This window comes from Hypomesus transpacificus, chromosome 23 (genome assembly GCF_021917145.1).
Source record: "Hypomesus transpacificus isolate Combined female chromosome 23, fHypTra1, whole genome shotgun sequence".
Lineage (NCBI taxonomy): Eukaryota > Metazoa > Chordata > Actinopteri > Osmeriformes > Osmeridae > Hypomesus > Hypomesus transpacificus.
The window spans coordinates 3,422,811-3,450,410 of NC_061082.1; the positions used below are offsets into that span (position 1 = coordinate 3,422,811).

At 43.0% G+C, this 27,600-nt stretch overlaps 2 protein-coding genes across 4 annotated transcripts in view; one reads left to right on the top strand and one right to left on the bottom strand.

Moving 5' to 3' along the window:
- The window catches only part of frmpd4 (FERM and PDZ domain containing 4), a 37,157-nt gene extending 33,064 nt beyond the window's left edge, over positions 1-4,093 (bottom strand). The window contains exons 1-2 of the mRNA XM_047046312.1: positions 3,642-4,093; positions 116-1,038 (exon numbers count right to left, since the gene is read on the bottom strand). The gene's annotated coding sequence lies outside the window, so the exon portion shown is untranslated. The remainder of the gene's footprint in view (positions 1-115; positions 1,039-3,641) is intronic.
- LOC124485043 (rho GTPase-activating protein 6-like) lies at positions 1,695-26,128 on the top strand. Of its 3 annotated transcripts, none has more exons than XM_047046315.1 (13): positions 1,695-2,394; positions 15,745-15,904; positions 16,766-16,837; positions 19,561-19,823; positions 20,210-20,405; positions 20,779-20,834; positions 21,111-21,261; positions 21,611-21,762; positions 22,789-22,968; positions 23,722-23,819; positions 24,117-24,412; positions 24,512-24,592; positions 24,689-26,128. In XM_047046315.1, the coding sequence occupies exons 1-13, from the start codon at positions 1,912-1,914 to the stop codon at positions 25,273-25,275; spliced, it is 2,775 nt and encodes a 924-aa protein (XP_046902271.1). In that variant the 5' UTR covers positions 1,695-1,911; the 3' UTR covers positions 25,276-26,128. The 3 variants fall into 3 exon arrangements, with proteins under 3 accessions (XP_046902271.1, XP_046902273.1, XP_046902272.1); XM_047046317.1 differs by lacking the exon at positions 1,695-2,394 and adding an exon at positions 10,901-11,172; XM_047046316.1 differs by lacking the exon at positions 1,695-2,394 and adding an exon at positions 10,902-11,168.
- The last annotated feature ends 1,472 nt before the right edge of the window (positions 26,129-27,600 follow it).

Genomic DNA, 27,600 nt, shown 5'->3' on the forward strand with positions numbered 1-27,600 from the left:
AAATAATTAAAAAGGTAAAAAAGCCAGTTGCAAAATAACAGTTGGTTAAACAAATAGAACTACCGGTAAGCACCATTGTAATGAACTTGGCAATACATAAACAATAGCCACTTACTGTAGTTTAATGACTGTTAACCAAGACCACTGTTAACCAAGACTTAAACTTGAGAACATTATGCACCTTCGATGACAGTTTGCGAACTACAGTCCTGATAGGGTGCAGAGTACACCAGCACAGACTAGTGCCCAAAGACAGAACTGCATTCAGAACAGAACTTGTAACTGCACGCTTTTTCCTATGTTCAAACTGCTGTCCTACCGCAATAAAAGTATGCCAAACATTCTTTGTTTCAATAAACTAAACACAAAGTATTTTATTCAAATAAAAGCATTAATAACACAATAACACTTTGATGCTAATGGGCATATTTGATTAATATGAAAACCATAATGTCTTCTTATAACCTTGATAACTAAGGCTGATCTTTCTGAGGGATTTACCCTGCTTCCCACTGGTGTAGGGGTAACCTAATACATCATTGGAGAACATTCCCCTCACACACTGTACTGTGGAACCCCCAGCAGTTTGCAAGGTTCCGGAACAACAGCTCTGGGTTCTGCAGCACCCTCGTACCCCCTTGAGATAAATCTCTCACATAAGGTTCTAGCTAACCACTTTCACTGACAATGTCCACTAGACTGCCGAAGGTGAATAAGCAAAGCACATTTCAAATAACCATCACTGGATTTTACCTTGGCAAAGAGAGAAGTCTTACTGTGATTCATGCTATTTAAACACCACTAGAGGTCTCTGTTTTATTAAAAATCACCGTCGTGAATTGACATAAAGGGAAATTCCTACTGAATGCAGGTACAATGATGTGTTGACATAAGATTTAACTCTCTAACCACCCTTACATAGTGGGAGAACTAGTATGAGTAGTACCCTGGTCTAGGCGAGCTCGGTTCTTCATGTTTTCCACCCCTCCGTTGCGTTACAGATGTTACTTGATGTAAAGTCCCAGCGGTGTGGTTCTCCTAAAGAAATGACATGAGGGGAAGTCAGATGAGGATCTGTTTGGGGGTTTATGCTAAACCTCAGGAGCAAGTGGATCAAACGGAGAGAGCCTCTTATCATCACTTCCTCTGTCTGTTAAGGGGGTTCCAGTATCTGATGCAGCTTTTATCATGGCCATACAGTCCTGGTTCACATGCCATGTTATCTGACATGTCCCTTCCCCAGGGCTCCCACAGGAAAAGCCTGTTCCCATGCCACAATATGCTAGGCAGTGAAGAAGCAACTATGCTCAGGAGGAAGAATGTTTTTGTCAAGTTTAGGGAGTGGGTTAGGAATGATTTTAACACAGAAAGACTACAAAGGCACATTCACCGGTCAGTATTGGAATGCATCATTTTTGGAAACTCTTTGGACAAGCTTAAACACTTAAGTTCACAGGTATACAGGAAGGAATTTGTAAAGGAATTGTAAAAAAAACACTTATAAAATTCAATTTAGTGACTCACAAAAATGTGTATGACTTGACTTTGTCTCGCCTTGATGTCGCCCTAGCCTGTGGAAGCAACTAGTACGTGCCAGGCCATAGACTTGGGACAGGCACATGCATTTGATATTACTCAGGGGGGCGCAGCCCGGTGACGCTCGCACAGTTGTGAAACTGTTGCCGTCTCCATCCATCCATCCTGAGGATTTTACAATCAAATCACAAACGAATTTGATGTCAAGTGGAGCTAAATAACATGGAGAGAACTATAACGTCTGACAGCAAGCTAATTATCAGCCAACTCTTCTCATCTTCATGGCAAGCGATTGAGTAGCGCTCGCACCCATTTATGTGATTTATTTATCGCTCTTGTTGCTTTTCGTCTACTCTGAGACGGTAAGATACAAGTATGTCTACGCAAGGGTTGCTTAGTAGTGTTTTCTCGTGTTCTTCACCAAACTCCAAAACAATGTCCAAACGGAAATTAAGACAGACCAGAAGTTTGGACGCTGCTTTGATAAGACATTACGGGAGCGAAACGGATGAGGCATCGATGAGGGGCAATAGTTTGAAGCCCTCCTTCGTCCATGGTCATACAGGTGATGGTGTAGGTGGTTACCAAACTATCGAAAGCTATAAATTAGATGCGTGCCTTACGGCCACAAAATGTAAATCATCATCTTCGAACCTTGCATCTTTGGACGCGTCTCACTTTACTTACATTAACTTCGATTATGACTCGAAAGCTACAAAGAGGAATACTGCCTGGGACTTACCTTTTCTTGCCAGAAGTCCTGCTACAACAACCGGAAACCCAAACACACTTTTTAAGTGGCTCCAGAAGAAACCACAACCTTCATTTACCAATTCTTACGCTGTATGGAAATCTGAGGTAAGTACAGTTTAAGGTTCCAATGTGTATTTTATGTTGATGTTTTAGTTTAGCTGTGGAGGAGGAGGAGGAGGAGGAAGAGGAGGGGGGAGGAGGAGGTGATGGTAGGGTGAGGAACTGGAATACTTGTGTGCATCCAAATATTTTATCATTATTGTTCTAATGTCTCCAGGTTTATGAAATAGAATAACAAATATTCCCTAGCTGATAGATCTAATGATCTTCTAGACTTGCAGGCAGATTGTGTATTCAAAAGGGTGGTTGGGGAATGGGGGAGGGGGCGGGGAGAAAATGTCTTTGAAAACCAACAGAATTAAATGTTTTTAATTTCAAATGTTGGAGGACAATAGTAAAACTCTCATCTCTGTGACAACATCACAGTTCACGTTCAAAAAAGTGACACATCGGTTGTGGCTCTGTGTGTCTTGTTATTAGATAAACAGTCATTTGTTTGTAGAAAAACTAAACATTTTATGGAAATAGTCCTTTCCTGTTAAACGCAGTCAATATTGTGGTCAGCAAAAGGAAGTGCTGGATAAGTCTTGGAAATCTTGTAAGACCTCTATACCCTTTTATTTATTGGTTTACAAACTTAGTGTTTTACTTCAAGGATGCTCATTATAAGCAACAGCATTGTACATTATTATTAAACAATAGACTTGCCTCAGGGACCCCAATGTATTACGACAGGACCAGCAATTTACTTAAAGTCTTCTTTAAAACTTATTTAAATAACTTTAGCCCAACATTATTGAAATTCTGAATGCCGGAAACGGCTCAAATTCCTTAAATACTAATGCAATGTGCTCCTTTGTATTGTTTTTATTTTGTGATGTTTTTGCATGTTGCAACATGTTAACATGGCTACAGTTCTAGTGTGTAATTTTGAGTTACAGAACTTTAGTTTAAATTGTCGTATCCTGTGTGTCCAGTTATACAGTTTTGGAATCCAATTTTCAACAATGACTTCTTGGGAAAATTACTGATTTGTTTTGGATTTTCGTTGTGGACTACAACCACTGATCTTTCAAACCACAGACACAAGGAGCATGTCTTTACCTTAAATGAAAACAACAAATGGCTTGATGAAACAAAATCAAATAACAGTACTTTTTTTTCTCAGAACAATTCAAAGTAGTCCTTTGGTCAAATGGTCCTGACCTTACATTGTACATTCAAGTCATTGCGCGTCTTTACTTGTTAACATGTGTGGAGAGAAAATATGTCACTCTGGGAGAATGTGTTACCTGAGTTGGAGACACAGAGCATATTGCCTCATCAGTGTTTAGTGAAGTTCCAGTGAGGTTGTCCAGTGGTGTACTGCCTGAGGCATGTCTGAGTTCCCAGATTCCTCCAGTTCCTGTCCTCTCTCCCAACCCCCTAATGCTAAAGCAGATGATGTAGTCCTCAAGGACAGAACCATACCAAGAAGTAAGACCTGATCCCAATGCAGGTTCCTCCATCCAAATAATTAGAGTTATCCACCAATCCTCACCACCAACACACCACTCTGTAGTTAGCTATGGGTCAGTACATCTCAGATGAAGCTCAACCAGTGTTGTTTTACTGTATCCCAGCAGCCAACTGCAAACATACTTTATTCTCTTCAAACATTGGTTTTAAAGTGTTCCACGAACGCCCTCTACCTAATTTATTAACATCTGTTTCTATTGCTATTGTCCTTAATTTGGCCTCTCAAACCCGGGCTAAGTTACTTCCTAGAACCGTCAGACTTTTAAATAACTTATTACTGATGAGCCAGAAAACCTAAATCCCTGTGACCATTCAGCCCAGGGATGTGTGTTATTTCTTACTGATGGGCGTTCTGCTGCAGGTCAGGCATTTCATTTCCTGTCATTTCTCAAGACAAGCTGCAAAGAAATTCTTTAATTAGTTAACTTAAGTCAGGCACAATGTTTGGATAAGTCTTCCTCACTGAATGTGTCTAGATATAAAGCAATTGGAAATGTTGATTTCGTAAAAACGAAGCACCCTTATTTCCACCTATTATTACTTGGAATTCACCAAAGTTTGAATGTTCTGGCTTAAGTAAAACCAAGCCATGTAAGGCAGCAACACCAGTAAATACTAATGCACTGTTAGACATCCAACAAAAGAGTGAAAGGCAAAAATAACAATAGATTCAACGATTTGTTTATTTTAAAGACCCTCGTTTCAACAATTAGCTGAAAATAGCCAGTGTTGTCAGAGTAGAGACCACAGTGTCAAGTAACATGTTTTTGATGTTCAACTCACGATTAGTTGTGAAACTTTTAAACCTTTGACAATCCATGGCAACATGGGAAGCTGTAGAGCTAAGAGAATTATGAACTCACTTGTCCTAATGAGCCAATATAATAACTCATGGACGAAAGTTGTCGATGAAGACTCATGTACAATGCCTGATGGATGGATCTGCCGCGTGGATTCAATACAAAGTAAACCCAGCTCAATAGCTAGGTAATGGAGGGATCAATATAATGTTCAGTTAATGGAAGGATCAATATAATGTATTTACCTACATAACACATCCAACCTTTCATTCTCGGTGGAACCTCCTTTTCACAGCCTTAATGAGAAGATCTGGATGTTCTACTCTTAACTGTGACTGTGATGTAGTCCGTGCAGATTTGTGCGGCACCACCCTCAGGATGGTGTTCCTGCTTCCACTGTTTGTCTAGTGTGAAGGAGATGTATCGTTAGGGCGACATAACGATAGGGCTCTAATTTATGACAGGCATCTGGCCTCTACTACTGTCACCAACCAGGGCTCAGATCTCTTATCCAGACCCCTCAGAAATGTAATCACTATAAATCTGATTGACTCTGATTAATAGCAGAGAGCCCCATGAGACCAGAGGTATTATGTAAGATTGTTTCCTGCATGTTCTTTACACTTCTGACTCAAAGACAGATGCAGCTCATGTTCTAGATGAGAATGAACTGCCAGTGATGTTTGGAACGCTTAGGGTGATTTATGGTTGGTATACTAATGTTGCCATGGGAAATTACACTAACTACAGTGTAGAAAGCACATTTATGAGAATAGTTTGATTTGGCATTGCAGATGGAAACCATTGTCCCTTGACTGATAATATGCAAGAAACAATAGTGTCATGGAACATTACTAATGAGATGATTTTCTCTTCCAATCCTGCTGCATATATTCTGTCAGCTTCGAGCATCGTTCACCAGTTACTGGGTAAGCTTTACAACAGTGCTTATATTTGCCTTACTGCCCAAGAATGCAACAGACCAGAAGCAGATCTCAGGTTGGGGCCATTGTGTGAGAGATCCTTCAGACTCACATGACCACGCTCAGAAACCTTCACCGAACAGAGCAACTCACATCTCACCTTAGTTCAGTAATCACAGTCACATGTTGCTGGGCGTGTAAATATCCAAGTCTGGCCGTTTGTCCTGACCGTAACTAAGAGACTGTCGTAATAACAACAGTGAAGTCAGGTTGACATTGCTCTCCCCCTCTGTATGTAACACAGCTCCCCTGCCGCCTCTACTCCTGCTTTTCTCACCGGTCTTTAAAAGATGTGCTGTACAATATGTCCTGTAACTGTTGGTGCTCTTAAGCCCCCAGCCCTTTTGCTGGTGCAAAATAATAATAATATCTGAAAGAAGAAGATATGATCTATGAATGATCTTGAAACTCCGTAAGACCAATAATACAGTATGTTCAATTACTCTGTTTGATGCTGTCAGTACATTGTGGACTGTATGTTTAGAAGAGATTGGGTCTCCAATGCTGATATACAGTATGTCGCATAGTGCATGCGGCTGGTTTAGTGCATACTGTACACCATGCACAACAAAGGAATTCAAAACGTAAATAGATTTTTTACAACGCTGCGTATTGATTACTGCTTTGGATAATTCAGTTTTACAACATTTTAAAGGGTCTTATTATTATTTACTAAATTAATAGTAAGAGAAATAATAAAATTAACTTTCAATATACTGAAATAGTAATCCTGATGTGATCCACAACATTTGTTCTCTATCATTAGTTAGATTTACTCAATTATATTTACATGTCCAATCTCATTTGTATCCTTCTGCTGAATGTGCCCAGTAAGGTCCTACTTAAGGACTGGGAAGGCTGAGTTGATATGTAAAGCAAAGAGACATCTGGTTTACATAAAGTAAGCTTCAACTCTTATTTCTCACAGCAGAACTGCATGACCTGATCTTTGGCAACGTTCCCTCAGGCACATATTTCAGTGTGTATTTGACATGGAACCAGACCTGCAACCACCATCATATTTTAAGCCATAATCTAAGCATTGTCCTCTTATGCTTACAGAGAACTGTACAGAGATTTGTTTGAAATGGACCATTTCAACAAAAGAGCCATGGGTAGGTTATTTGTCTGCACAGTCGTGTTCTCACAATGTCAACCTGACCCTCAAGACTAGCCACTCCAATGTGTTTTTCTCTCAATGCTACACAACTGTAGCACTAACGTAAGCTGACCTGTCAACCTCAAACCTTGGACAACAGCCACTGATCTGTCACTGGAGTTATAGATATGTTTTCAATCCTAATAATAGCCTTTGCGTTTAAGATGTGGTGAACATCCGCATAATGTTTCATTATTTAGACCGGGGTGGTAGAGATGCTTGTCTGTTTGTCTTCATGGGGAGCCATCACAGTGCTGGTCTGCATCCATCTCCTCAGTATTCTGGACTGTGCAGACTCTGGAAGTCTACCTAGATTGTGTTCAATAAGCTGAGAGAACACTCAACACAAACAAACAAACAAAAAAAAATGTTCTCCGGTACTTTAGTCTAAATATAGAGAGCACTCATGCACATTGAAACATGATTGAGGAGAGGAAACATCAGTCACGCGCTGAGACTGTCCTACCGGGCTCCAGTTGTTGCTTCAGATGAGACTGCAGCTCATTTCTAGATAACACTGTGGGTGGCTGTGTCTCATTAGACATAATGATGAGCCCTCTTATGCCCACTCTACTCCTCAGACAAACACGCTGAATAGGCTGTCTTTGTTGTGTCAGGCAAATACACACAGAGGTACAGGGGATACTGCATAGGTACTGGATGTTTGGAGAAAATCTAATAAACATTGATAAAACAAGCCATTGCCTTTCCGTCTTGAGCTAGTTTAGCCTCATGGTTATAGATTTGAGCATAACTGGTTTAAGTGAATTATTGTTTCATGTGGCTCTGGACATTCTATCCATGATCCAAATGTGTTCTCCTAGCATTGGTTACATCAGCCTTTTGAATTAATTTAGGCTGATGTAGATTATGATGTTGGGTTGTGGTAAACAAAATGGCCCCAAGGTATGGAACGTGGGGGATCTTGTGTTTATATTTATTTTTATCTTTCATATCATTTTAATCATTTCCAGTTTAAAACTCCAATCAAAACCAGAAACACAGTGGCAGTACAGTATGTACCATGGTTACCGTCTGATATTTCAGAACATATCTCCATGCCCCACTGCAGAGGGTAAAACCTGTCCAACTGTGAGGGAAGCAAAGCGTTGACTTGTTTGAGTAGTTTTAGCTCAATGCTGATATCTAGTGGCCAATGATATCTAAATATCCATGCCTTATTCCTGGATATGCTAATATAAATCGAGCTATTCATCTTTTTATTGTAGGTGAATGGTGTACCTAGAGATGAATGTCATGGTGCTTTAAAGAAAAACAATCAAGCCTTTAAAAAGAGCAATATCCTATCCGCTACTGTTGTACTACTGCTAATGTAATTTGTCAGTTTGTCCGTTTTTATATTATTGCATTTATCATACTTTAAGTTTCAATACAAAATAATCAACTTACAAAACAGTCGAATATACTCAATGCATATAATGTTTTTTTACTTAATAATATTTTAAGTTAATAGTTCATACTGTCTACACATATTTAGTTGTTTAGAGTTTGTTACGTAAGCAAGGCATCATCTTGAAGTTGCCTGTTTGGGAACCGTTTGTTGACCTGTTACCAAGTCGATAATCAATCTCTCCCTCATTGGATTCTCTGGCTTGAGGAAAATGTTTGGAGGGTTCCCCTGCTCTCTTGCCTTCCTCTTGGGATGCCAGTGAATCTCTAGCCTGCAGGCAGCTGGTATGAATAAAAGCAGCTCAGGCTCTGGGGCATACTTAACCCTCTGAGGGGCACGGCTGCCATTTGTACTGGTACTGCTAGGGATGGCCTACTTCCACCACTTCTCTTTCCTATCACTCAGAAAAGGCAGTTGAGGTAAATGTTTTCGATTAAAACTCAAATCAGTACTACATTGTAAAATGACAGTACTCTCTTACAGCTATCACTGAAGAGTGACACGCTGTGACGTGACAGGACCCCTTCTTTTTTTTACCCAGAGTAGGTTGTGAGGAGGGGGATGCTGGGTGAGAGGGGCCAAGGTGCCAGTGTGGCCCCAGCTAGCCTCTGGCACTCGCCCCTGGAGTGTTATTGAGGAACACCTTCTGCATTCCAATGAGCTCTAGAGAGAGAGAGGAGAGACAGAGAGACAGAGAGAGAGAGAGAGAGAGAGAGAGAGAGAAAGAGAGAGAGAGAGAGAGAGAGAGAGAGAGAGGAGAGAGAGACCTTGGAGGAGGAGAAGGGCGCTGGACAGAGGAAGAGCACGAGACAGAGAGAGAGGGGGTGAGGTGTGGGGAGAGAGAGGGGTGATGGTGGTGAGCAGTCTGCTGTCTCCCACCATGCCCCTCTGAGCCAGTCACACCATGCCACTATAGGTCTGCTTTAGCTACCCTCTGACAGGCATTCAGTTTCTTAGGCAAAACTAAATCTGCATTACATTTGGAATGTAATGGAAACCGTGAGAATAATTTAAACTTCACTTCATGTTCAAGACTTGTTTAAAACAGGGTCCAACTATCACTGTATGAAGGAAATACTAATACAGTACAGCTACATAAAATGCACAATGGCCAATCAGGCAAGGCCTACATTGTTATTAGACAGACTTGAGTGTTTGGCTAATTTTATAGTATATACAAATTTTTGAAAATTTGAGCCAATATGGCTGTTGAATTCATCTTGGCTGTTAAAGCTATTGGCAAGGTACATATGTTTGGATGGTTTCGAATGATGAAAATTGGTTAGGCTTATAGCAGTGGGATCAGAGTGTTAACACAATCCGCACCTGCCCTAACTATTATGCAGTGCAAGGCTTTTTCTGTAGCGCTAGGCCTCTTGGTATTGTTCCAAACAGCCTCTGAAAATACCCCTTCATTAATCTGAGTGGCTTTTTGGATGGTGTACGTTTAAACATGTGATATTTCTGGGTTCAAACTTAATTTATTTGCATGCCATGGACTGATGAAAACCCTAAAATAATAGCTCATCGTAAATGTGCTTGAGATTATACTTAACAAAGACTCAAACTAGAGACCTAAGGTAAATGTGGTCTAAAGTATAAGGTTTCATCTGGTTGATGGTGCATAAGTAACAACAGTGAAATGGCTGTGGATAATGTTGCAGCCGTTTCCCTGACTACCTGACAGCACATTCCAGTGTGTTCGTTTCGGACACAGTTCTTCCTGTTTAGATGGTTAAAGCAAAACATGTCAGCACTCTCCAAAAATAACAAACTATCAATTTTTCCCACAAGAACCACATGCCTTTGCATTTACAGTGTTTGTAGAATGATTCAAATAACATGTAAATATGTAAATCAGACTTGAATATTGATTGTGAAGATATATTTCATGAGTTTGGGCAAGTCTGTAGGACTTCTACTGATCTACGGAAGGCCTACAGTATGTTGTTTGAACATAATAACTCCATACAAGGGTGGTGCTGCAGTGGTTTTTTTTCTTTTTCAGCTAGTAGTGCTCTCTGAGGATGCTCAAGGTGATTTACTGCATGGGTTGGTTTGTTTTATGGCGAGGTCAGCACGTGTTACATAACACGTAAAACTAATGTATATCTAATACCCTACTTTGGGTTCACATGGGAAATTAGAATTTGGGATACCGGGATCGGATAGGTTACTACTTCTCTATTTCATTTGGACAAATACAATATTTTAAGGCAAACTCCAGATACGTTCTTCCGAAAAAATTTACAGAAACAAACTGATACTATGTAACTTCAATTATTGGCAGGTTGTTTATTTGAACATGCCACAAACAAGCAGTCTGTCCAATCGGTATCTTAATTGAACCTATACCCTATTACAACAGCTCTAAACCTGATTGGCCGTCAAAGCCTTAGGTCGTCTTTTCAAAGACTATACCTGTCTTCAAAAGGATAAGGATAATGTAGGTAACCTGAACACGATTAGAGAACTGTATTTAACTAAAAACGATTAAATATATGCTATTTCAATCGAATATTTTGAGTCCCCTAAAGGGGTTCGAAAGTTAACAACATCCATCAAGTTATTATGTAGTATTGGATGGCGAATATAGCACTTTTAACCTTTTGGGTCTCGGCGGAGGAGAGAGCTCTGCAGCGCTACTGCCCTGCCCACTTTTATCGTCAGGTTTCCTTGTGTTTTGTTCCCGGTTCCTCCCTGAACCGCAATAAAAACATAGACAGCAACTCTAAGGACGTCACGCACCTCGGTTGTTGAACAGACATGAACTATTATGCAAGAAGCGCTATGAAACGGACAAACTTGAGTGGTTATTGATTTTGCTCGCGCAACGGTATGCACTCAGTTCTCTGGAGTTTAATCCCACAGGCGTCGTCTTGGACCGACCGACCGACAGCATTATACTGAACATGTGCGACCCTCTCGACAGGCGCATCGCCTACCTTGTAAGTAGGTACAGGGAAGTGAATGAAGCATGTAGTGCAGTAGCAGAATCCCTTTTGACGGTATAATATATGTTTGTACATTTTATTGATTAACCTTGATGGGCTACAAACCTTTATGATGACAATACGGACAGACACGGTAAAAAAAGAAGAAAAAAATAAAGTTATTTTACTCATTTCTTTTGTGATAAAATTACTTTGGGTCAATAATGTAACCTAAGGTAAGTGAGTATGCTTTTAACAAAGTCTTGAGTATGCAAACATGTAGTAAAGGGGAAACTTAGCCTACTTAACTGGTGGGAGTAACCATGAAAAACTTATCATATGAAATCATTCAGGAATTTGGCATCATTATGTATTTAAGGGAATTCATTTTTGTACTTAACCAACTTTAGTCTTGGTGCTGCGTGGTGTAGATAGTTATGTGCACTTAGTAAGAGTTGGAGAACCTCCATTGATTACTTTGTAGCATACAGTATGGCCACCTTGTCCACACACAGCATTACAGTCTTCATGCACCTGTCTAGACTCTAGGATTATATCAGAGAGACTGGCTGCTGAAACAATACTCATAGGGTACTGGTCTGTTGTGGTTGTTATGACGATATAAGATCATGCAAGACCATAAGGGATAAGACATTGGTCCAATAAGGATATTCTTATAACAATAGTGTTTTGCCAGGCTTATGATTTCATCCCAGTTTATGTAACGGTCCAGGTTTTGTTGATGTATGTCAAGATCGTATTAGCTTGTTAACCCAAAGGCCTGGGTATTAGACCTCAGATTATACACACTGCTGTCTCTTACGTGGGCACTAATCACAGGATATAGCTGTATTTAAAAATTCTCACATCCGTTTCACCTTTCAACTGTCTGATTAATGGCTTAATAGCCATGATCTACATAGTAATGCTAAGAGAACCAATGGGACTAGCCAGTTCAAGGGTAAGACTCTTAACTGTCGTGTTGGACCATCAGATCATTAGAAAGTTAGCAACAGCTTCCTACTACATCATAGAGGAAGGAAGTATTGACTTCCTTGTACACCACTTCTGGTTAAAGTGGTACTGTAAATATTTTACTTTTAGACCAATGAACTCATTACAGACTGGAAAGTGTACTCCAGTGTTGGTCTCAAAAATTTGCACTAATCCTTTAAACTAACTGGCTCAGGTCAGTTAGAGTTGTACACTGCAACTTCTGGGATTCCTTTACTGGAAGGGTTTGATTTGCTCTCCTGTTTACCCTGAATCACTTTCAAGGTAGTCCAGATCAGACAGATAGGTCACCTTGTCACCATACCAGGAAGTATGAGGTATAAACATATACAGTACTGTGTTTAGAAGCATAACAACGTCCGGCATTGTAGACTGAATATGTTTTTTTTGACAGTGTTGATGGACAATCCCTATCGCATTGTTTTGGTCAGGTGTAAGTACTGTATGTTTTATGCACGACTGATGTTCGTTTTTTTTCTCTTGGAAAATTCCCTGACTCAGCAACACGTGAACTGGAGTTTTGAACTTGACTTTTCAGACCTTATAGTGATTTCGAATTGTCAGCCAACCTGATAGACACCACATGCACACTCTTGTATTTTACATTTGAGAGATTTCACATTTGAGAGATTTGACATTTGCCTCTGTATTTTTAGATGTTTTGGAGATTTAAAACATTAGAATCCTGTTTTGTTACACATGAATCTGTTTTTAGAGTGAAAGTGGCCCCAGTCTCAAAAATCTCTACTAGAGTGTTCCATTCTGTTGCTTCCTGAGTAGGGAGGAATATTCATCAACCCTTCGGATCCAACTCAAGTATGGTAGATTGCTTTAATCTAGGCTTTCAATCTCACTATGGTGTGTTTACCTTGTTCATTTCCGCTCATTGTTTTCCACATGTATTACAACATGCTTTTTATATCACACCATGGAAGTCTAAAATGAAGTTGTATTGGTTAACTCTTTCAGGTATGGGCTCACTATAGATATAGATAGTGATACAATATGTTATGAAACTGAATACAGCAGTTTGAAAACGCTGTGTTATGCAACTGCAACACAATGTCTGTTGTGCTACCTCGTTAACTCCATGCTACATTGTTTATTAGATCATGATCCTATTTCTATGCGGTAGAATGCTTGGCTGTTGTGCCTACCCTTCCTGATGATCTGTCATTTAGGTTAGGCCTAGAGAATGTACAATAATGGATACATGTATAATCTGACTTGTAGGTGAGTCTCATTTAGGCACGGTGTTGTGGATCTACTTTGGTGTAGATCTTGTTAAACACTACAGGCCACACCCCAATATGTGTTTCTCACATACCAGCTCTTGGATGAGATATTCACGGTAGGGTTACTGTCATACCTGTATATGACAGTTGCTCTAAAAACAACCAGGTGTGCCTTAGAAAGGGTACAAATGATATTTGGAAATCATTTATTTCACAGCAAGTCACTGGGTGAAAAGGGTGTGATAAGTTACAGTTTTGGGGATTTCATATCTACTACTATTTGCATATACATAAACTCTTTCTTAGGGTTAGCTCTTTCTGGAGTGGCATAATGAACAATGTCCAATAGAAAAGTTGTTGAACCACTTACTTCATGCCCGCTCATAATATAATACAATGCATGTGGGTAGCTTTCATTTGAAGTGGTGTTGCAGCAACATCCAGTCAGCTTATCCACCCGACACAAGGTTGTAGTAAACACTTCCTTTTGAGAAACAGGCAGAACAACGCAGAAAACCTCTACAACAAGGTGTAAGGAGAGCTTCATGAGGGGAGAAGCTAGTGATGTGTGTTTATGTCAAACAGCTCAGGATCAGGCTCCCTCCACTGTGTCAGAGGAGGACTGTGGGAACTTGAGGAGACTCAGATCTGATAGGGAGAAAGTGCTCACTCCCAGAGACTCACTCTGTAGGAATGTCTAGACAGGCTGAGCAGAATTGTCATTACAGCTCACACTGTGTTGGATGAGTCGTTATTCTCCACCCTTTGTACCACTGAGTCGAAATGGAAATCAATGCATTTTGTCCCTTTTGTTATGTTAACCAGACTACACTTTTATACTCAAATTGCCTATCTAGTAATTGACATCACGACACAACATGATGTTGTCTTGAGGATTTCATCATCCCTATTGTTGTGCTTGGTGTCCTTTTCAGTAAAAGTGTGAAGGTGTGTTTGGGAGTTTGGATAATGGGCTGGCGTCCAGGGAGGTGAAACACATTCTTTTTACCACAGAGTTTTCGTGGCCAGACACAGAGAGCATTGCAGAAAGGCAAAATGGTTGAGGGAGCGGTGGATACCGATGTAAAGTGTGTGTGTCTCATTCACGACTGATGAGGTTAGACTGGGGAGAGAGCAACCATCCCTACCTTTACGGGACAACCCCCTATCTGAAAAGGCAGGAGATAGTAACAAAGCACAGTTCTCCAAATCCTCCTTGTTTGAATTGAAAAGAAACAATATTTAATTCCATTCTCATCCATAAGCATCTGCCCAGTAGTAAGTGTTGTAATGTCTGCTTCTTGTAAAAGGCGCACCACTACTGATATGCTCATTTAACAGGGGAAAACCACCTTACTGTAAGCCTTAGTCTGCTAATGAGCTGTTAAGCCTCTTTGGAGCATGGCTCTTGGCTCAAATGATTGGTTTGACTGCGTTGGATCAAAGGGAGTCTAATCGACAGCATGGATTTGCAAGGAGATACTCAGAGGTCAAGGATTTCAGGATAGATTATTCACGTCCCAGTGAGATACAGTAGAGCCCAGCTAGGATCATCTGTATAACCGTCACAGAAAAACATCAAATGTCCTTTTCCACTCTATACTGAGACTGCACTATCTAACTCCTCTTCCTGTACTGTACTGTACATCCATGTACAGTATATATTCACACATGGCAGTGTTTCAGTGTTGCGTTACATAACCAGTCTGGAGCGTCTCTTTAGAAGGGTTTGAGGAGATTGTGAACGCTTGGGATTCCTGAGCATGGATGGAGCTTTGGCAGGCTTGAGCACAGTGGGAGAGGGAGAGCATCCAGCTGTGTTTTCCACTAAGTTCCTCCCAGTCACAGAGATGACTGGGCTTGCGTTGATGTTCAACTGGAGTCTTTAACTTCCAACCAGAACAAGAAAGATGATGATGAAAGGACAGCTTGGTTAGAATGGCAGCAAAAGGTCTTTGTGGTCAGTAGGTTTTGCTACCAATCTACTGTATGTGAATTTGGCCCTGTTGGTAGCTATCCATACTTTGTCTTACTTTTTTTGATGAAACGCACATGCATCTGTTTATTACATTACACATTTTTCACAAAACATGCACTCACAAAAATGGAGCACAGTACAATCGTTATCTCCCTTTCCTACTTACAGTACGAGTTTAAAACTCTACCTGGTGTGGGTCTCCTTTTCAATCATAGGATAGACATGATAATGATTAATTAGCTATGCTGCCAGGTGAGGCAAAGACATTAAAATGGTTTATGTGGCTACAAAGCAAGACTCTTCTGGATCTATGTACGTGTGACAGCTCTGATGGATGTCTGACGTGTGTGTGTGTGTCTCACAGGGTGATTTCACCTGGAACAGCATGTCAGGGCGCAGTGTTCGCCTGAAACCTGTACCCCTTCAGAGCCTCTCAGAGCTAGAGAGAGACCGCCTGCAGGATGTAGCCTTTAGCCGGCTGCTTCAGGACTATGACCTCAACTGCCAGATTACCATCCCTAAAGGTACGTGAGTGAGAGCGCACACACACACGGGCACACACACACGTATACACACACACACACACCTGGAGGCCATTCCATCTACTCATAGCAAGTCTTATTTGTTTCAAACCTTTTTACAAGGCCTGTCACAGCACGCATGGATGTTACCCAACCCAAAACAAGCATACATTTCTACACCTTGTCGCGGATTTGGCGTAGCGTGTTTACACTAAGTGAATTTTGAAAGTGACATGGGAGAAAGACTGTAGACATCTTCCATGTAGTGTTAAGAAGGGTACGGTGAGTGTCTTCATGTCGGCAGGGCCCTTTTTATGTCAGCCAGCTCTGTCATGGATCACATTCCCACTTGTGACAAGGGCTTAACTTCCCTAGTGTGTGCTAGCATAGGACTCTCTCTCACACACACACACGCACACACACACAATAGCCAGGTGATTTCCTCGCCAATTCTTCAGGGTTACGAGAGGATCAGAGTTTACAAAGCGAATGGAAGCGCTGATGGTTGGAGAAATGGTAGTGTCATCTGAAACAGTGATGTATGTAGGGCCCAGTCTGTCTACACATGGATTGGGTTACTCAGGTAGGACACTGTTCGTGTTCGTGCAGATGGGCACGCAGAGCTGTAGGAGGACTATAAATTGCATCACATCTTACTTAACTTTCTTTTCACATTCCACATACTGATGACAATATGATGGATGATTTGGGTTTCATGTCAAAGCCAATCCCCCCCCCCTCCCCTTTCTCGATTGAGATGAGATAGGTTAAAGCTGGTTCATGATCTTAACATGAAGCAGGTATGTCAGGATGTTAAGAGGTGGCTGAAAGATGCATTCACGTTGCTGTCTTCTTCCCTTCCAGATGGCCAGAAACGTAAGAAGTCACTCAGAACCAAGCTGGATTCATTGGCCAAAGAGAAGAGCAAAGACAAAGGTACAGGACAGAATACAACCCATTCAGAGCAAACCCACTGATCAACCTCACCATCCATTCACCTACAGTGCCCTCCAAAAGTATTGGAACAGTGAGGCCAATTCCTTTATTTTTGCTGTAGACTGAAAACATTTGGGCTTGACATCAAACGATGAATGTGAAACCAGAGATCAACGTTTCAGCTTTTATTTCCAGGTATTTACATCAGGATCTGATGCACAAATTAGAAAATATCACCTTTTTGTTCAAACCCACCCATTTGTCACGTGAGCAAAAGTATTGGAACATATGACTGACAGGTGTGTTTTGTTGCCCAGGTGTGTCCTATTACATACATTATTCAATCAATAAATACCACTGAATGTCTACACTCAGGTTCAGATTGGGTAAGATAGGTTTTGTCTATGCAGACTGTATTCAGAGGTGAAAACAACATGAAAACCGGAGCGCTGTCTTTGGGTGAAAAACAAGCAATTGTGAGTCTTAGAGAAGATGGAAAATCAATCAGAGCCATTGCAGAAACATTGGCCATAGCCAGTACAACCATTTGGAATGTCCTGAAGAAGAAGAAAACTACTGGTGTACTAAGTAACAGACGTCGAACAGGTAGACCAAGGAAAACATCAGCAGTTGATGACAGAAACATTGTGAGAGCTGTAAAGAAAGACCCTAAAACAACTGTTAGTGAGATCAGCAACAACCTCCAGATGGCAGGAGTGAAGGTATCACTATCTACTGTTCGCAGAAGACTTCATGAACAAAAGTACAAGGGCTACACCAGAAGATGCAAACCACTCATTAGCAAGAAGAATAGGAAGGCCAGGCTGGAATTTGCCAAAAAGTACAGAGATGAACCTCAAAAATTCTGGGACAAAGTTTTATGGACTGATGAGACAAAGATTAACTTTTACCAAAGTGATGGAAAGGCTAAAGTTTGGAGAAAGAAAGGAACTGCTCATGATCCCAAACACACAAGCTCATCTGTGAAACACGGTGGAGGTAATGTCATGGCTTGGGCTTGCATGGCTTCTTCTAGGACGGGCTCATTAATCTTCATTGAGGATGTAACACATGATGGCGGCAGCAAAATGAACTCGGAAGTCTACAGAAACATTTTGTCTGCCAATTTAAGGAAAGATGCAACCAAACTGATTGGCAGAGCCTTCATCATGCAGCAAGATAACGACCCAAAACACACTGCCAAAACAACAAAGGAGTTCATCAGGGGCAAGAAATGGAAGGTATTAGACTGGCCAAGTCAATCTCCAGACTTAAACCCTATAGAGCATGCATTTTACCTGCTTAAGAGGAGACTGAAGGGAGGAACCCCACAAAACAAACAACAACTGAAAGAGGCTACAGTGAAAGCCTGGGAAAGCATCAAAAAGGAAGAATGCAAAAGTTTGGTGACGTCAATGGGTCACAGACTTGCTGCAGTTATTGAAAGCAAAGGATTTGCAACTAAATATTAAGTCTTATTCACTTAAATATGTTTTAAGTATATCTGTTCCAATACTTTTGCTCACATGACAAATGGGTGGATTCAAACAAAATGTGATATTTTCTTAGTTGTGCATCAGATCCTGATGTAAATACCTGGAAATAAAAGCTGAAACGTTGATCTCTGGTCTCACGTTCATTATTTGATGTCAAGCCCAAATGTTTTCAGTCTACAGCAAAAATAAAGGAATTCGCCTCACTGTTCCAATACTTTTGGAGGGCACTGTACGTACATTATGCAGGATAGTCCTCTGATAGTATGTTGATAGGACATTTGACCAGGCTTTGATTTAAAGGCGGTCTTGGGGTATTTTCAGATGTCCATCACCAATGTCTCGCGATAAGACCGTCTCACTACAACAGAGAGTGATAATATTATTGTTAGTCTTTCCATCCCAGTGAAGATAAACACAACTCTTTTTAGTAACCGTATGAAGAGGCTGTGGGACAGCCACTCGGTCGGGCCTGTTGGACCTTTGTTCCTCCCCAGCTGGGTCCTGTTTTCTCCCACACAGACGCGGCCAGCCGCTGACAGTGGAGAAGGCACCCTTTGATCCGTTACACTGCAGCTATGTCGAGCTCACTAAAGCAGGCATTCTCAGCTGTCTGTACGCAGCCAGCACTGAGCGAAAATATACGCTAGAACCCTCCAGAAAGGGGGCTGCTTCGACAACTGCTCTGCCCAACCCCCTGCAACAATGTTGGCAGGAATGTGAGTTTCTATGTGGGCCAAGCAGTCGAGAAAATAATAAAAACAATCTTGAGAGGTGGCTCAGTCGTGGCAGAAAGTCCTCAGGCGTGGCCGACCCCTGTGCTGTTCCTTCATTCTGTCTCCTTGCTCACAGGGCCAGATCCCTGACTCTGAAGAAATAACAATACATTGTTCTTGTTTAACTCTGCATTTCCCACAAGGATCTGTAGAGTCGCTCGAGCCCTTAGGTGTGTAGAGTAGCTCGAGCCCTTAGGTGTGTAGAGTAGCTCCATCTGTACATGACAGTGTTGGAGGTCCATATAGGGAGAAACCCCAAAAAGAACGGACTCAACTGAGAAACCATATCATTGAAAATATCTGTAGGACAAACCAACCATGAGGATTTCCTGGCACGACACACGTTACCCAATATTCAACAACAAGTGAGTGTTTTATCGTGTTGACTACGGGCCAATGTTGAGTGTGAACTCTGATTCCCCCCTGTCTGTCTCTTTCCTCCTCCTCTTCACAGACTCTGCCCCCCAGGCGTTCGGCATTCCCCTATCCCAGGTGATCGCCAACGACCGGCTGCTGAAGCAACGTCTAGACCCCCAACAAGAAGAGCCTTGGGACCCCAACGACCTGGTGACGTCCTTCTTCCACCTCACCTCCACCTCCAAGAGGCTGGTGAAGGAGCTGTCCAGCAGCAACTCCTCCCTGAGCTCCACCTCCGAGACGCCCAACGAGCTGTCCTCCCCCAACACACCTGAACCCCTCCCACGCACGCGCCGGAGGGTAAGCTCCCCCCGACGCCCACGTCCACACGCAGCCCCCTTTAGTTCGGAAGGACTTAGTCTGTTTAACGCTAACGCGGAACATGATCCCGTACTATGATATCACTCGTATGAGATTTCACGTAGTATCTGTCAACATTTAATATCACTCGAGGATCACTGTAGAAAACATGATGTCGCGTGTGTAAACGTGAACCCTACTCACAAGGCCTGCGTGTTGTTGAGGAGCGCATGTGCCCGCTACACGTGATTTAACGCCGTCTCACCCGTCCGCCTCCCTGGACCGCATGCGCGCATTCACCCGCCGCTCTTCATGCTGTGCGACCGCACGTCATCCGTTGCCTCTCCCCGTGACTGTTCTGTCCTCTCCGTCTCTCGTCGGGACAGGGTGGAGTGTCTGTGGATTGCATCACCGACCTCGATGACAACCAGTCTCGTCTGCTGGAGGCTCTCCAGCTGTCCCTGCCCAACGACACGCCCAGCAACAAGAAGAAGCACCGGGACAAGAAGCTCAGCCTCAATCCCATCTACAGACAGGTGCCCCGGGTAGTGGACAGCTGTTGCCAGCACCTGGAGAAATATGGTAGGCACTGGATCCTCAGGAACATGCGAGAACTGACTGTGGATCCTGAGGTGTTTGTCATTACGTATTACGGAGCGGAAGTGTTTTTTTTTTTATTATGTGGAATGAGTCAATGTAGTTTTAATCACAACTGTTGTATATAAAATGACTGTTCATGTGTTAAAGGCATCACTGCATCTCTCTTCAGTGTTACTCCCACCATGGGCGCAACTGTACCCGCCCCTTCCTGGGTTCAGTGGCTCCTTTCACCTAAGAAACATGTGACCTTCATGGTTGGGTGGGCAGTGTTTGTTTTCAGGACTGAGGAGTGAATTTACTTTATTTACGTTAGCAATGACGACATTTCTCCTTCCATTTTCCTCTTTTTTGTTAGGTCTTCAAACGGTTGGCATTTTCCGCGTGGGCAGTTCTAAAAAAAGAGTACGACAGGTAAAATGTCAACAGAAAGATAAATTGCCACCACTATTGTTGACATGACATGATGCAAATGATCTAGCTCTATACATTTGTATTATTTTTTATATTTTTGTAAGTGTACTTCTGTTTGCACATTCACCTACTTTACTCATTGACAACTTCAATGTTAGTAATCTTTTAGTGAAAATTGTTTGGCTTGGGAATCCAGATTCTTTAAGATGAGATCAGCTTTCCCCAGGTCCATGTCTGCATGAGTCTAATCTCTGGCGTTGGTGCGGTCTTCCCCAGCTCCGTGAGGAGTACGACCAGGGCGTGGACATGCGGTTGGAAGAGGAGCAGTGTGTCCATGACGTGGCTGCTCTCCTCAAGGAGTTCCTGAGGGACATGCCTGATCCCCTGCTCACCAGGGAGCTCTACACAGCCTTCATCAACACCGCATGTGAGGACCCCTTCTCCACTCGACACCTGTTTGCAACACGGTTCAGTTGTCGTCTCGTTACGGTTTCACGATGGTCTCAACACATATTTGCACGTTACGATTGGTAAACGACATACTCTGCCACCCACACAGTGACACCCATACCACGCTCTACGACACACCCCATACCACACACACTCTGACTCAATACCACACACGCTCTCACCGAATACCACACACAGACTGACCTTGTAACGCACCGTTGTGCACCACACACCACAAACACTCTCCCTCTACTTAATCATAGGACCCCATACACACTCTCACACACCTTACACACACTGACTGGTCTTGTCCTATTGTCCTTCAGCCGTGCTGGACCTCTCAGACCAGGAGGTTGTCATGCAGCTGCTTGTCTACCTACTTCCTCCCTGCAACAGTGACACCCTGCAGCGCCTCCTCCACTTCCTGGCAACGGTCGCCGCCCACGCCCACGACGGCCATGACAGGGACAGACAGGAGGTGAGAGCTCACTGTACAGCAGAGCAGGAATATGTGGTGCTGTCACAGGGGCGGCAGAAAAGCCCTTCCTGTGTGTGTGTATTTGTGTGTGTGTATTTATGTGTGTGTGTGTGTGTGTGTTGACCATCTACACTGCTCTACTGAAAGTGGTTTCTCGATGTTTGCTCTGCCGTGCATGTAATTCAGCAATTTATTAGAAAACCTTTGTCCAACGTCAACTTGAATACTCTTTCCAATTAATGTCCATCAACAAACCGTTTAGCATGATCCTGAAATGCTTCCTGTGCCAGACACGGTCAAAAAAAATCCTTGCTAACAGTCACGCACATAAGGCAGGGAGTTATGAGGTAACAGGGTCACTGGTCAGGCAGCCAGAATGAGATCAGTTCAGGCTTCATTATCCTGTTATTACTGGGGATTTTGTGACGATGCATAACAAACCCTGTTAATTCTACCGAGCAGAAGGAGCTCAGGTATGCCAGCTCTGGCAGAGGAAACTGAAACGGCAGCATCCAAACTCTCCAAGGGAATGCTTCAGAGATAGAGAGAGAGAGAGAGACACAGAGAGAGAATGGGACAGAGAGAGAATGGGACAGAGAAAGAGAATGGAACAGAGAGAGAGAGAGAGTAAGAGAGACATAGTATTCTGTACTGTACCACAGTATGTGTTTACAATGATGGATTTTAAAATGTCTTTTAGTACAGATAAAGTCATCTTTAGTATTGGTACTTTAGTATCAGACCATTAACACACACGTACATGGCCACACACATACGCATGACCATACTGGAGGGTGACCATTTCCACCAAAACCTCCTCTTCCACCAGCAAATTATACAGCAATAATTCAGAAATATAATTGTTCGTTTTTAGCCACACCATGGGACGTAAAGGCAACATTAAACATTCACGTTCATGAACTTGGTATATCTTACATCTTAGTGAAAACACTCTGCATGTTAGCAACACAAAGAGTACCGACCCTCCGGCAAACCTGTGTCACGGCCATACCGTTGTGTGTTTAGATCACAGGAAACAAGATGACGTCGCTTAACCTGGCCACCATCTTCGGACCCAATGTGTTGCACAAGCAGAAGAGCTCCGACAAGGAGTTTGCCGTTCAGAGCATCGCCCGTGCGGAGGAAAGCACAGCCATCATCGGTGTGGTCCAGCGGATGATCAACACACACCAGACTCTTTTCATGGTGAGCCATCTCTACCGGGAAGCACTTTCCCAAGTCGTAAGAGAGTTATCTTCCTGTAAGTCTTAAGAGGTATAAGACAAAGGGACCAACTTGCCTTTAACTGGAAAATAACCCTAATCCACTTCATCACTCTTAGTCACTGTTCAGCTTTCCAAACAGAATACCACCGAATGTTTAGGAGGAATTGTTCAGTTTAATAGAGTGGCTCCATTTAATAAAAGGTAAACATGAGTTTCGTACGTTTTTTAAGATGCAATTAGCCCGGACGGAGTCACTAATAAAACCAAGCCTGTTATGGAAAAGCCAAATAAACTCCTTGCAACTTGCTGGTCACCCCTGGTGGGTTTGTGGGCCACATCAGGGCAGGGACCAGATGGTGACTCACTCTGCGGAGGTTGTGTCTGATTACAGTATCTCAGCTTTGTTTCTCTCAGCGTCACTTGACTGGTCCTTTCAACACACAACTCTTCTGGCCTTCATCAAAACAATCCCTTGCCTTTTCCAGGATTGCGTAATAGTCTCCTGTGTTTCCCAGATATGGCCCACCTACGGTCCAGTCCATTTGAGGACGAACGATTCTTTGCGTTCGTTTCCGTTTAATCTTTAGTGGCACGGGATCCCTAACGAGGCTTCCAGTTTTAAACGTGTCATGAATCATACAAACATTCCAATTGTCTGTCTTCATTTGAGCTTAAGTACAGTGTGATTTGCGTCCATCCCATTTGTGTTTCTCCTTCCCCTTCCCCCCCTCAGGTGCCTCCTGACCTCCAGAGCGAGGTGCTGATGAGCCTGCTGGAGACAGACCCCGACGTGGTGGACTACCTGCTGAGGAGGAAGGCCTCACAGTCCTCGTGAGTCAGCCTGCGTGATTAGATAGATCAGATGCTGCATCTCCCTGCTGTGCCTCTACCAGAGAGCTCTGCCACTTACAGCAGGATCCTCTCTGGACTCTAAGAGTAGCCGTGATCACCCCCTGGTGGTCTGCCTGTGTCAGGCAGGAGCTTATCACAACAAGAGAAAAAAAACATTGGCTTTTTGGTATTCTCCCCAGAAAATACCATTGGTTAATGGCATGGGTTTTCTATTTAGAATGAAACATTTCCAACTGTCGTTTCCTGTTCCACACCTTCACCCGTTCTCTTCCATAGGGTCCCGAGGGTGCTGAGGGCGGACGAGGCCTTCTCCCTCCACCAGAGACGGTCGTCCAGTGACTCCAACAAGGCCTCCAGTGGGGAGGTTTCCCCCTACGACAACAACTCTCCCGTGCTGTCTGAGCGCCCGCTGCAGTGCCAGGTGGACCACAGTGACCGCAGTGACAGCAAGGCCCTCTCAGACCGTCTCCCCAGGGCAGGGCAGGGGGACAGCAGGGCTGAGCAGTGCTCACCGGTGGGTCACGTCAAAGGGCAGCCCAGCGAAACCTGCATGGCCCCAGACGCTGACAGAGGTGAGTTATGGATGATTTTATAACATGGTGCGGAGAATTGGAAATGGGAAATGAGTTATGAGAATGAGAATACACCTGGTTTGTTTTGTTATGTATTAGACACTGCACATGAACAAACCATCTGGGGAGCCTGGCATGCAACATTAAAAAAAGAGTTCATGGATCCTCATTTGATCTCTGGTAAGTTATTTTTTTTCAGGAGATGTATTTTAAGAGGGTGTGCTTCATAGAAGAGCTACATTTGAATGTTAATTTATGCAATTTTGTTTCCCTCAGGTTGTCAAGGTGATTTGTCAGAATGCAGCTCCCAAGACTCATCAGAGAAGCTCAGCTATCACCAAGGCAACAGCAAGCCTCCTGTCCGACGGACTCAAACCTCTTTGGGTGTGCCTGAGTGCAGGCCCCACCCCCCGGTGACTCGCTGCAGCAGTAGCCCTCAGGACCAGAAAGGCACAGGACAGCTGAGTGGCAGTCCATTATTACATCAGAGAGCCCACAGCCAATCAGGATCCGGGAGCTCAGAGGACCTAACGTTTAAGGGAGGTCCCCCGGTTAGCCCCTCCCTGGGAGGCAGGGCTCGAGCTGAAGGGAGACCCCCTCCTCCGTACCCTGGACTTCACAGAGGTAGCCCTGTCTCCACACCGTCCTACCCTGCTTCCCAGCATGGGTACCTGACCCCCCAGACCACCCGGAGGCCCCCCCAGAGCCTCAGCCCAGTCCCCCAGATTGTGGAGCCTAGGACCGCATCTGGTCATCCGGAGGGAATGGTGCCTAGAAGCCCTCAGTGGCAGAGGGACAAATGGCAGATATGGCAGCTCCTATCACCAGATAATGCAGACACGCTGCCAGAGACACTGGTTTGATGGATCCAGAGCGTTGCACTACCGCTGGGTCAACTGCGGTCTGGGGGGACGATGCCTTTTACAGCCCCTGGCTATGGTGTGCCACTGTCTGTCTTGTCATTGTGTCAGTGCGGTTCTGCCTACCTGCGTTTGAAAGGTTCGACTGAAACATTTGTAGCTGTGACTACCACCCCTGAGACCAACACTGCCGTCACGCTCTGTCATATCTTTTTATAACGAAACGTGTTTGAGACGATCTTAATCAAAACTGCACACTGTAGCTGTCTTTGCGTATTTCAGTTTCTAACTTTGTATTATTTTGTGAATGTATTGTACAGTATGTCGTATGCCATGATCAAGAGAGCATCCAACCAGCCACTGTCTTGTGTGCCTAGTGAAAGCAGTATGTTATCATGTTTGACCTATTTTATACTTTATCTAAGTGATTACCATAAAGGCTTGTGCACTGCTTCTGAGAGACAGTCCCTAAAAAGATAACAAGCATTTCCTCTAAGAGACAATATTTCAAAAGCTGTTTCACTTGCCTTAGTGTATTTGGATGCTGTTGAGCCTTTTACAGAATATCTGGATGATACAGTATAATATTGCACTTTTTGTTGCCTGTGCTACCTGTTCTAACTTAACACTCATTGCTGTGGCGTGGAGCAAGTCGTTATTGGTTGCTGGACAGCTTGCATTGCTGTTTTGATCACTAATGTCTCTTTTCACTCATTACCATTGGACTGCATATAGTAGTGGTTTCAGTACTGTTTGTAGCATACTGTAGTACTTTACTATACTCCACAGTGGCCTTACAGTGTGTGACTGATATGTCCGTTCACTCATCCAAATACAACAGTTCGTAAGCATTTTACTACCAATCTCTCGTCTCCATTATTATCTATCACACTACTGTTATCACACGCACATTGTGTAGTGTTATGATTGTCAGCGCTACTCCTCCCACAGTTCTTGCCCCACGTACTCTACACATGAAAGGTGACAAATGCATAACATGGCCCAACGTGCAAATTAGTTCATGTGGAAATATTCCTTTTAAATTGCAAAAGGTAATGATTAGTGTGAAGTCTCACATAATGATTTATGTGAGGTGTTGGTTAACCCTTCATTTGTAACTATTCGGTAACTCGATCCTCCTGACTGCTTGTGTCTACCAACATTTCCTTTAAAGTTCAGTGATAGAATCCCTTCATAGTTGAGTAGGAGTTTTTGTCCTGGTATTTTACTTCATAGTTGACTGAACCTCAGAAAATAACTTTGTCAGTGTGCTCCAAGTTGTACAGCTTTTGTTCAGAGTCTCTCTGAAAGGAAGTCAGGAACAATCGGAGCAGCTCATGCTTCACTGAAGCAGAGCGGAAGGTGGTTATTTTGGCAGCGTCTCAGGACTCTATAAAGATTTAATTATGTCAGACTTTAACAGAGGAATGAAGTGAAAAATGTGTGGGTTTTCTGCCCTCTGTCAGACCCCTCACCACTATGACGGGACTGGCCAGAAGCTCCCAGACACACACACACACCAAAGGCCAACCTGGAGACCACAGACAAGCTACAGTTTAGTAGCACTTACAAGCAAAGTCATAACTACGGTTGGACATAATTCATAGAGCTACTACTGTCATCTGTTTCATAATACCTATTTCCTCTCCGGAAATGTGTTTTGTTGCAGTGATTGGACGTTATTGTGATCTGTATTTATGTAATTTACTTGAATGGCCACAAGAGGGAAGCATGACCAAGGGAAATCCTTTTTTTGCTAGATTCCAATGGATTTTTTTGCATTTGTAGTTACGGCATGGATTTATTGAATCATGGAAGAAATTGTTTAAACCTTTTGTATAGTTTTGTTTAACTGAATCTCTAGTTATCTTTTTCTGATGCTTTCTGATGCATGTTAATAGTGTTGTCATTAAGCCATCTACAGGCCTTATTCGGTGTTATTAATCAGTCTGCAAGTGGGTGGGTAGACAAAGTAGTAAATCCAGTATCCAGTCGTCCTTCTCTTAGGTGCATCCAATTGCCAAAATAGGACATCTGGCTTCTGTTGTCATAATAAAACAGTGTTCTTGTTAGGCAAGGCCAGGGGATTTCCTCAGCACTGAGAAATGTGGTTAAACTTTGTGAGCCATATCTGTCTCCCCAGATGGGTTTAGCTGGAGCTGGCCTGCCTGAATCTGGCCACCATGGAGTCTAACTCTGACCAGGCCAGAGAGAGAGCACAGGATGTCTGGATGTGTTTTATTGGGAATTCAACCACATACCTATTTACTTCCTTTTGTCCATCTGCACAGAATAAAGCAGCTTTCATCCACACTTCATCCCAGCCAT